We start from the raw sequence: 11,225 nt of genomic DNA, 5'->3' as shown, positions 1-11,225 counted from the left end.
CTCTAGCTTCTGCCTTCGTAAATCATCTTTTTTCTTCTTTAGCTTCTGCTTTAATGAAATCCTTTTTTCCTTCTCTAGCTTTCGCTTCAGCAGATCGACAGTGGTCAAAGCAGACTTGTATGGGTCCAACCTATCTCTCCTCGCCTTCTTTAGGTTGGAGTTTGTTATTTTCTTCGCTCTAGCTTTTTGAGACTTGCTAAGACCTGGAAACCATTTCCTTTCTGTCTCATCTGCTAAGTAGAATCTTGCAGGGATGAACTCTATCAGCTTATCAAAAAATCCAGTATGTTCATGAGTCTTGAAATCCGATTCACAATTAAGATTCTCCTTTTTCTTTGCCATCTATAACAATTGCCAAGATCAATCACAATCAGAAAAATAAAAAGAAGAAACTACAATTCCTGCATCAAAACAGTGGTATCAAGACTGACAATGGCAGATTAACTGATAAGTAGCATATTACTCGAATATACAACAGTTACAAGGAGGGGATCAAAACTTACATCAGTCCCACGAGTATTAGTCATTGCTCTCCACAGAGGAGATTAGCCAAAAAGTCGTAAACCTCAAGACAAGCTGCAGCAATAACACAGTATTTATTAATCATTGCGAGAGAACACAAACATCATAATAAGTCTATTCCTGATATACATTATAGTCTGCATTACGAATACATTCAGAATTCCCTGCATCTCGTCAGAATTGAGCAAGTCACTGAATCACATCAAGTGACCAAGTTTACTCGTTCGCTAGATACATATGAAAAGAAGCTCACAAAGTGTATAACAATTGGATTTATCAAATCATCCAGGAATCTACCATTTGTTCTAACAACAATATCAAGATGGGATTTTATAAAAAGACAAAAAGAAAACTTTCAACAAGATGATGTTTGCAGACACCATATACAAGATATTAACTTAAGGGCAGGATGAATAAAGAGAAGAAGAATCACATAAAAGCACAACTACAGAGTATAAGAAACAACTCTTATCCTAAAAAGACTACAGAAGAAAGTGTAGAATTCGAAAGACAGAGATGAATCGTAGAAACATATACAAGTTTTAAGTTTTAATAAGCATATCAATTTAAGGATTCATCATCATCTTAGTCTTGAACAATTCTGACTCCAGAGAATAGATAACTTAAGAAACTTAATAAAGAATAAGAACAAACCCATATGTAAAGGATAAGAATTTACGGAAGAAAACTCACCGGTAGCGACGATGGCGAATCAACGGCGTTGAGAGAAGACAAATTGAGAGAGAGGTTTGGTGAAAAGAGCAGTGGTTAGGGTTTGAATGGTTTTGTTATTTTCCCAATTTCGATAAGGGTACTTATGTAAATGCCAAATCCTAGCGCCCTAATAACGGTTCGGTTTAACGCGATTCGATTGAAATAAGTAAACCGGATATTCGAATCAAACCAAGAAGTTTTACACGAATATGTTGTGAGAAGGAAACCACCTCTAATACGCGTCCACGTGGATTATTCCTCTTCACTCCCTTCTTTCTTCTATCAGCTTTCGGTTTTAAAAACGTACTTGAAAAAACGGTGTCGTACCTTTGAGTGTTAAAAGCTTCATCGGAGTTTCTTGTCTGCTACTTTTAATCTCCGGCGAGCAATGGCGGTCTCTGCTTTTCGCGGGACGCGTTTACCGTTACTTCATTATTCTCAGGTCTACCTGTTTTTTTTCTGTGTTTCCTCAGTGAATCTGTTTACTTTATCTGTTCTTTAAAGCTTACCTACCAAAATTGCCAAACTTCACTACTCTCTGCTGAATCTTGTTAGCTTAATTTTACAGTTTCCCGTCGTGAGAACTGGATCAGGAAGCTCTAAGAAGATGATCGGAGGCAGGAATTTGAAGGGATTTGTTCTTTCGGCCCAGTATTCACAAAGCCAGGACCTTTTCACTTCTCGCCTTCAAAGTACGGGAATTTCAGGCTTTTTGTTAAACTTAATCTAAACTGTATACTCTTTTGTTATCCCATTAGGGTTTTTTTGTTATTAATTGGTTTTTGCTCACCGATGTTGAAGTTTTCTTTCAAATTTAAATCACTTTTTGACTTTTGTGAAGACAGTTTCTTTATACATGTGACATGGCTTTTGATGCAGGCCAGATAGAGAAGTTACCCAAAATGGTGGAAGATATAGTTCAGACATCGATAAACACAGGTCCACGCGGCGTGACACGCCTTGTCCAAGGCGTTCAAGCCTTTGTAGGGGTTGGGGGAGAGTGGCTAAATGATTTATCTAAGGTGACTGTTGCTCGTATATATAGGGTTCCATATATGTTCCTAGTGACAAGTTCAGAAATTTTGTTCATATGAGTAAGACACTTGACACTATTATCTGATTGTAAATCACTTTATCATTTGCTGCAGTCTACAAGCGTGCCTGGTGGATTACCAAGTGAATTGCAGCTTGGTCTACTGTCTCCTCTATATTTGAGGAAACTCTTTGAACGCATGGGAGCTACTTACATTAAGCTGGGCCAGGTAATTCATGTTGCTAAATGTAGACCATATTGTATCCTCTGATGATGTCATGCATATAGGCTTTTTTTTTGTCGGTGTCATGCATATAGTTAGAAACATGTGAAGTGTATGTCTCTAAAATAAGCCAAGTTATCATATTGTTCTTTCTCAATTTATTTTCCATTCTATCCCATTTAACAATACTTTTGTAACATATCTTTTGTATTTGTAGTTTATAGCATCTGCGCCAACTTTTTTCCCACCTGAATATGTCGAAGAATTTCAGAACTGCTTTGACAAAGCTCCTCCGGTACCGTTTGAAGAAATTCGTAAAATCTTGCAAGAGGAGCTTGGTAAACCCATAGACAGTGTATACGAATATGTTGACCCTACGCCAATTGCATCAGCCTCAATAGCACAAGTGCGTTTCTTCTGCTTTTACTGTGATCGAAATTCATTTTTTTTCCATGTACTCTTCTTCTTCTTAAGGGTATCATCATGACCAGGTACATGGTGCAAGGCTTAGAGGCTCCCAAGAGGATGTAGTGATTAAAGTCTTGAAGCCTGGGATAGAAGATTTCTTAGTGGCAGATTTGAACTTTATCTACGTTGTTGCCCGTATATTTGAGTTCCTTAGTCCTGAGTTTAGCCGTACTTCGCTGGTAAAATCCTCTGTACTTAATTTGCAGTTGCTGCTAACCTACTCTCTAAATAATATACCCTATTGACAGGTTGGTATTGTCAAAGACATTCGTGAGTCAATGCTTGAGGAAGTAGATTTCAATAAGGAGGCTCAGAACATTGACTCATTTAAGAGATATCTTGAAACCATGGGGTTGACAGGGCAAGNACCAGGTACATGGTGCAAGGCTTAGAGGCTCCCAAGAGGATGTAGTGATTAAAGTCTTGAAGCCTGGGATAGAAGATTTCTTAGTGGCAGATTTGAACTTTATCTACGTTGTTGCCCGTATATTTGAGTTCCTTAGTCCTGAGTTTAGCCGTACTTCGCTGGTAAAATCCTCTGTACTTAATTTGCAGTTACTGCGAACCTACTCTCTAAATAATATACCCTATTGACAGGTTGGTATTGTCAAAGACATTCGTGAGTCAATGCTTGAGGAAGTAGATTTCAATAAGGAGGCTCAGAACATTGACTCATTTAAGAGATATCTTGAAACCATGGGGTTGACAGGGCAAGCTACTGCTCCAAGAGTGTATAAGTACTGCAGCAGCCGGCGGGTACTTACAATGGAGAGGCTATATGGAGTTTCCCTGACTGATCTAGATTCTATTAGATCACTTGTTTCCAGTCCTGAAAACAGCCTTATTACCGCGCTTAATGTGTGGTACGATCTTTGAAGTTCAATATTAATATTTTGATTTTTCTCCTATAAATGTAGCTGTTAGTAAAACTGATCTTCATGTAATATAACCTGCAGGTTTGGAAGTTTGCTTGGGTGTGTAAGCTTCCATGCTGATGTACATGCAGGAAACTTATGGCTGTTGCGTGATGGCCGGATTGGGTTTCTTGATTTTGGTAAATACACTCTCTCTAGCCTAATTAGTGCAACGTTTCTTGCATGTGATCATTCAAATACTCAGAACCTTACTACCTCTGATTTATCTATTAATACTCTTCCCCATCTATTGGTAATTTTTTGGTATTCAAGTAAGTATCCTCTTTTTGGTTTCAGGCATTGTTGGTCGTATATCCCCCAAAACATGGGCTGCAATGGAAGTATTTCTAGCGTCTATTGCAACTGAGGAATATGAATCCATGGCCTCTGCTTTGATTCAAATGGGCGCTACAAACACAGATGTTGATGCCAATGCTTTTGCAAGAGACTTGGAAAAGATGTTCTCATCTATCCAGGCAAGTATTTTTCGTCTTTATGGACTTAACTCTCTGTAACCAGCTGCATCTGTTCAGAGGAACCAGTGTGATTTGCTTTCAAAATGGTAGTGCAGAACAAATACAAGATCTTCCGTTAATCTTATGGAGATAAGTGAATCTCTTCTTGCAGGAACTAGATACAGAGATAGTAGTGGCTACAGCTCGTGGAACAAATTCGGACACAACTGCTGTTGCTGCTAACGTAATTATGGATGAGAGACAGATGAATACTCTTTTCCTCGACCTGGTAAGCAAAGTTATTAGGATACAGCAGATGAAGTTGCATAAGTTAAACCCCAATTTTAGCATTAAGGAGTGCACACAGATGGAAAATAAGTTTTCTTTCTCATGTAGGTCCGTGTTAGCGAATCATATGGGCTTAAGTTCCCAAGAGAGTTTGCACTTCTATTGAAGCAGCTTCTGTACTTCGATCGATACACGAGACTACTAGCCCCGAACCTGAACATGCTGCAGGATCAACGGATCTCTATCGGAAACAACAAGCGGATGAATCGATACAATGACAACTTCAACTGAGTTCATCCAGATATACTTCAATAATCCTATTCAAACTTACTAGTGGTAAAGTTATTGTAGAATTGATTAAAGCAGGAATGATGATGAATTCAATCTTGTTACAAACATATCATTATTATATATACAACAGATGAGCAATATCTTCTTCTTCTTTTTTGTATAATTTTGCACAAGTGTCATGGTTTCTACTTTAAACAAAAGTGCAGAAACAAATTTTTTACCTATACACAGATGTGCAAAAAAGAATGATAAACCAATGACAAAACTTTCCATATCAGAAGCATATAGTTCTCGTTGCTTCATCAGAAGCAGATATCTATACAGAAGGAGGACGTTGTGAAGCTTTAAAGACTTGGCTTACAGTAGAATATCCCATTAGTCGGTGAAGCGGAGAGCCTCTAGCCGCAGGTAGCTCCTCATCCTGAACAGAGGAGCTCAGCTTTTCGGGTTGGGAGGGAGCTCTGTCGCTGGGAGACTCTGATGTTGAATTGCTACTCCTATGAACATCAATGTCATGTGTTATGGCAGGAACTAAATGATTTCTCGATTGAAGTGAGAATCTGAGAACAGTGGTGCAAGTGCCGCATCTGAGAAGATGATGCTTCCTCTTGAATATGAGAAAGTCTACAGGAAGCTGCAGGTTTTCTGAGCACCTGTAACAGCTGACGAAAGGTGCCCCACCGGCTGTTGGACGGACATGACGCTTGGCCACACGTTGTCTCTCTTTAAGACGACGGGTCTGTAGCTCATGGAGGTGATTAGCATGTCTATTACGCTGATGATCCTCCACATCTGAGACTATCTCGTGGCTCCATCTCGGTTGATACTCAGATTGTTCCATTGGTCTCTGTGGACTTGCGGAATATGAACTATAAGAATTATGAAGCTGACCTGAAGACCAACCGGGATGGTTCCTTCTGTCACTTGCCATCTCTCCTGAGATCCTACTCCCTTGGCCTCGACCTCTTGCCCTTGGGTTGTTGGAATACATATAGTCAACAAATTCATGGTTAATGCCTCCACCGTATGGCGGCATTTGAAGCGAGTGTGCACGGGAATAGCGATCAAACTCATCATGTGAAGGATATGAAGGGCTTAGACGTGTGTATGGTTCTCTCGGATAGAAAGGCACGTCAGGCCGAAGTTGTTCTGTCACATGTCTCCTCCCTTGTGTACCAAGACGCCCTCCTGGTCCCTCTAGTTGCAGAGACCTGTTCTGCTGAGGCCGTTCGTTGTATGCGGTAATCCCATTGCGCCTATTCTCAAAGAAAGTGGAGGAGGAACTAGCACCTTCCTCCTTGTAGTTCCCAGGGTATCTATGCATCTCAAATTTGTCTGATCTCAGTTTCTGAAGAGTTTTCCACTGCTGGTCTTCATCCAAAAGTTGGTCTTCCATTTCGTCAGTTGAAGACTCACTCCCATCATAAGCAGAAGAAGTCTTGTTAGCAGGATAATCAAGTTGGCTTTGCTTGTCTTCAACAGGGGAAGCATCAGGTGAGATCTCAGCATTACCAGATGAATTACTCGCTCCTTCAGCCACCACATCATAAGCAGAAGGAGTCTTGTTTACAGGATAATCAAGTTGGCTTTGCTCGTCTTCAACAGGGGAGGCATCAGGTGAGATGTCAACATTACCAGATGAATTACTCGCTCTTCCAGCCACCGCATGATCAACACTCAAGCATCCAGAGCTAGCTTCTGGCATGGTGTTCATCGTATCAGACTTCAATCTGGAGTTGTCTTGTCCTTCATTCTTCTCAGAATCACCAAGTGAACATTCCTGTTTATGAATTTCATTTGTCTCATCCCAATTAGATAACTCCAAGTCACCAAGCTCCTTCTCCGTAGACTCAATGGGTGATGGAAGAACCGTGTCCTGCCCCGAGCTGCTGGACACATTGTTGGTTTCAGGCTCGCTTGGCGGCTCATTGGCTTGAGCCCTCTCTGACTCTACTGCACTTGGTGCACTGTTTGGAGCAACGTTCCGCCTTTTTGCTGAATTTAAAGAAGCAACAAACAAATTCAATAACTGACAAATAATGTCATGCCAGAAACACACACAACTCGTTTCAGCTCAGACAAAGCTAAGGAAATCCAAAACAAATGAACCCACCAGGAATTAAAAACAAAATCCAGATTCAGAATCAGAGTTAACATTTTAATAATTGGAAGGGAAAAAACAGAAAAAATGGGAAAGTTGCAGAATTTGGAAAAAAGAAGAAGAATGATGATGACCTTGAAGAATGGCGGAACAACCACCACATTGATAAACTGGAACATCTTCGTCTTCTTGAAGAATCTTTAAGCACTTGGGACACTTCACTAACCGGATTTTCTGACCCGTCTGGCTCGCCATTTGCTTGGTACCAAAATTCGATGGCTTTTAATTCTCTAACTTCCTAATCAGAGAGAGAGTCCTCATCAACCGAACCCAGAACCCTTAATAATAAACAGAGACAGAGAAAGAGAGAGAGAGAGAGAGAGAGAACCAAAGATAAAATATTGAAACTTTGTGATGTTGTTCAAGTTTTAAGAGAAAATTGGAGGGGAGGGGGGAGACCAGACGAAGAAGGTCAACGCGGTGTGTGACTTTAAAAAACTCTGTTGAAGAAGAAGACTTGGTCGGGTATCTGAGAGCTGGTTACGGATCCGGGTCGGAATGGAAATAAATGGAGAGAAGAAGGAAAGATTAAGAAGCCATAATCATAAGATCTCCCAGAGCAGTAAAGTAAAACTCTTTTTGCAGAGACATTGTTGTAACTTCGAGAGAGAGAGAGAGAGAGAGAGAGATTGTGAAAGAAGGGAAACCCCCAGAAGTTTAAAGATTATATAGAGAGAGAGAGAGAATGAGATAGAAATGGGGAAAGAGAGAGAGAGAATGAGAATTTCTTGTCGTGGGGGCGAAGTAGAAGAAGAAGAAGAAGAGGAATGAATTGGAGAGAACAGAGACAAAAAAAATCCAAAATTAAAAAAAAAAAAAAATCCAAAATCATGTTTTGTTGGACGGACAGTTTTTTTTTTTTTTTTGGGGTTTAACTTTGTCATGTTTTTATGGTTGTTTTTCTCGCTTTTCTACTTTTTTTTTCCTCTGAGAAAAGTCTCTCTTTTTCCGTGTCAATAAAGTATTTCAAAATTTTAATACAATTTTTAGGAATTTTTTTGATATCTTTTTCTTTTTTTATTATTTCTTGTAACTTTGTAAGTCAATTAGACACACACACAAACGAAAAAAAAAAAAAACACCAACGACTCGTTCTCTGATTACAATTTTTTTTCTTACACAAACCCCATTCGTTGATGTTTTCAAAATATTGGCTTAAGTTTTTGAAAAGCATCATCATCCATTAATCTGCAAATGCGACAGAGCTTTGTTAGAGAAGTAGTAGAAGTCTAGAAGATACTACGAGATAAAAGAGTAAATTGGTTTCACCTAATATAACCAAAAAAGAAAAAGAGAAACTGGATAAGAGTTATAAATGGAATGGCATTGTTTAATGTCGGCGCCTGTTTCATTTATTTTGGATAGAGAAATTTTAGCCCATCATTAATTGATCCCATTTTGTTTTCTTTATTTTGCTTTTTTTACCGTTGCCTTCTTAAATAGTTTCTGACATGTTGTTAAAGTATTTTTTTTATATTAGCTCTATTGTGTTTTGATTTCTGTTTCTTTTTGGGATGAAGGATTCAAACTAAAAGGTTCCTAGGACCTGACAAAAAGCATTCTGATCATAATGTTTTCCGTATATGCTTTCACTGGTCCAATTTTAACAGACTTTTCATTAACTTTTAAAGTTTTGTAATGAGAACTCACTAGCAGAAAGGACCAGCCGTGAGAAGTTTCAATCACTTTTCATTTTAACCAAACAATTTGACTCTTTTGGTTTCATAACCTTTTTAGCCGCTATACAAAAGAACTCCAACTCAATTGTAGACTTGTAGTTTAACACACAAGAACATTCTAAAAAATGGCACACTCGTCTAACTGATGTTAAGTAAATTATAGACTTACAAATTAAATAGATAAATGTATAAGTTAGTATAAAATATCTGTATATTACATTATTCTCTTTTTTTTTATCACAAGATTTTTTTTATATATAACTAGGTGGAATACATTGTGACATACAACTTAAACCGGCGGAAGACAAGATTTCCCCGGAGTTTGCCCAAACAAAGGAAACAAAACCGGCGGACGAGTACAAATCTCCGGAAGCATAAGAGAAACCAACACAGAAAACAAACAACAAAACAAAGGAAAATTTAATTTTGGAAAAAGGATGAACCCAAGAGCTAAAGACAAAGGCAAACTAGGATGAACCTTTAAGAAATAAACTAGTCCCAAACTGCAATGTTTCTTTTTCTAAAGCTCTTGAAGCTGAGTTTTACCAAGGATGCCCGAGGCCAATTCAAAAATAACAACCACCACCTCCTATCAATCTCTCGAAGCAAGAACTAAGAACTTCATAACCCAGTATATTACATTATTCTCTATAATAGCGAAATGAAAGAAGAAAAAAGCTGAAGGTAATGGTCGACAGACTCGTTCTTTTATCGTTTTGTGCTGTCTAGTTTTCTTCTACTTTCTAAATTGGCCTTTGTGATTCTGAAAAAGTCAACCTTTGTTGTGGTGTCCTATTTTCTTGTAGACTACTTCAATACTTATTTGTTTTCTCTGCACAATCCAATGACTACGGGATCCGACGACTCTCAGACCAGACCAAACCAAATCAAATCAAATCAAATTCAATACCATTCGAGAGTCTACGCTACGGATTACACAAAATTTAATCCTGCATTGACTCTTCAATAGAGCTGGGAGATTCTACGGTTTGGACCACTGCATTTGTTTATAAATGTTATTCTATATTGTAAATTTGCTGTAACCTAAACTTCAGGACATGGAAAAAATTATCTTACTAAAAAAAGTCAAAACTATTAATTCCAATGTATAAAAAAATATATTGTAGCGTCAACCCTCTTTGAAATTAAAACATTCATATATATACATATAACATATTGCTTGTAGTTTTCCTATTTCCGTAAATACATGAAACTATAGTATTGAGTAAAATGATATTTTTTTAGTTTTTGGTCTATAATTATCACTACGCGAGTAGTTCTTGAAATAGTAAAGTATAATGAAATAATTTAAAACAATTCAGATCTCAATATGTTTCTTGTAGGATATCAGATTCTTCTACATATATTTCGGAGATGAATGACAGAATAGTCTAAAGTTACTTGAAAATCTCCCATTACTAAAAAAGAAAAGAAAAGATTCAAAGCTAAAAATCATAAATTAAATAATTATACATTTGAAAAAGAACAGTCTAAATTAGTTTTTCTTTTATACCTGAAAATAAAGAAAGAATCTTTATAATGAATACATGTCTTTAATGAAGAATAAATTGCATATGAAACCTTAAGAATCGAAAGAAAGTAAGATAAAAAAAGGGCCCATATACTACTAACCTTTTTCTTTGAATTTAGGTATCTTTAACGATTTATAATTGATGATTTGTTGTATCTAACTAATAAAGTTCGTAGCCAGCGGTCTTTGCAAAGTCGTTTGACACACACATGCAATCACATTTACAACTTAGAATAAACTAATTGTACAATCGCATTAAGATTAGGTTATAATATTTGCATGCGCGTACAATAAGTACGCGGTCGAGCATACATGTACCGTTAACATTTACGTATGAAGGAGAAAAGAAAAACGTAAAATGGACCCTATCCCTATATATCAAAGTAGAACTTGAAAATTTTCATTTTTTTATTCCGTTATTCTAAATTATGAAACAAAGTCATGCTGAACATGACCAATCCTGTGATGTAGCTAGTCAGATCTTATTATAGTATTTAGATAAAAAAACAATACAAATATTGTTTGACCTATACACAAATTTTCAACACGAAATATAATTGAGATTCGGAGAAAATACATAGACACAGTCCAGTATTTATATATATTTCCAGACTCGTTCAACTTCGATTTTAGTACCAATTGTAATTTCATAGATTTCACAGTTTGTGTCCCAGTTTTTTTGGGGGACTTAAAGTTTTATTTTTGTCTTCAATAACTTTTCTTGGACAAATCATATAAAGCAGGAATAAATTCTCCATAATAATTGAAACCTTTTTTCTAAGACTATTTTCACATTAACTCCAAATCCTTGCATTGAGAGAGAGTCAACCAAATTGAGATATTGGAGGATTAGGTTTGTGTTTTGGCTTTTGACTTTTTCTTCTCTCGCTTTTAATTACTTAGGCTTTACGTCATTATTACATAGGCATTAAAGAAAACTCCAGAG

General features: G+C 37.3%; 3 protein-coding genes across 3 annotated transcripts in view; 1 reads left to right on the top strand and 2 right to left on the bottom strand.

Moving 5' to 3' along the window:
* Positions 1-1,322, bottom strand: part of LOC104734523 (surfeit locus protein 6-like) — a 3,166-nt gene extending 1,844 nt beyond the window's left edge. The window contains exons 1-3 of the mRNA XM_010454121.2: positions 1,216-1,322; positions 504-576; positions 14-342 (exon numbers count right to left, since the gene is read on the bottom strand). Coding sequence (XP_010452423.1) covers positions 14-342; positions 504-527 — 353 coding nt within the window. The 5' untranslated portion in view covers positions 528-576; positions 1,216-1,322. The remainder of the gene's footprint in view (positions 1-13; positions 343-503; positions 577-1,215) is intronic.
* Positions 1,545-5,062, top strand: LOC104734521 (uncharacterized aarF domain-containing protein kinase At5g05200, chloroplastic). The gene is made up of 11 exons (XM_010454118.2): positions 1,545-1,678; positions 1,805-1,928; positions 2,116-2,258; positions 2,385-2,498; positions 2,710-2,898; positions 2,984-3,139; positions 3,558-3,823; positions 3,917-4,014; positions 4,172-4,350; positions 4,502-4,618; positions 4,726-5,062. The coding sequence occupies exons 1-11, from the start codon at positions 1,625-1,627 to the stop codon at positions 4,906-4,908; spliced, it is 1,623 nt and encodes a 540-aa protein (XP_010452420.1). The 5' UTR covers positions 1,545-1,624; the 3' UTR covers positions 4,909-5,062.
* LOC104734522 (protein ENHANCED DISEASE RESISTANCE 4) lies at positions 4,949-7,800 on the bottom strand. Its single transcript, XM_010454120.2, has 3 exons — positions 7,398-7,800; positions 7,144-7,307; positions 4,949-6,903 (listed from the first exon to the last, which is right to left on the bottom strand). Exons 2-3 carry the CDS (start codon positions 7,262-7,264, stop codon positions 5,225-5,227), a joined length of 1,800 nt encoding a protein of 599 aa, XP_010452422.1. The 5' UTR covers positions 7,265-7,307; positions 7,398-7,800; the 3' UTR covers positions 4,949-5,224.

This window comes from Camelina sativa, chromosome 13 (genome assembly GCF_000633955.1).
Source record: "Camelina sativa cultivar DH55 chromosome 13, Cs, whole genome shotgun sequence".
In the NCBI taxonomy this organism is placed as follows: Eukaryota; Viridiplantae; Streptophyta; class Magnoliopsida; order Brassicales; family Brassicaceae; genus Camelina; species Camelina sativa.
The sequence above is the reverse complement of the archived record's forward strand: the minus strand, read 5'-3'. Positions and strand labels throughout refer to the sequence as shown.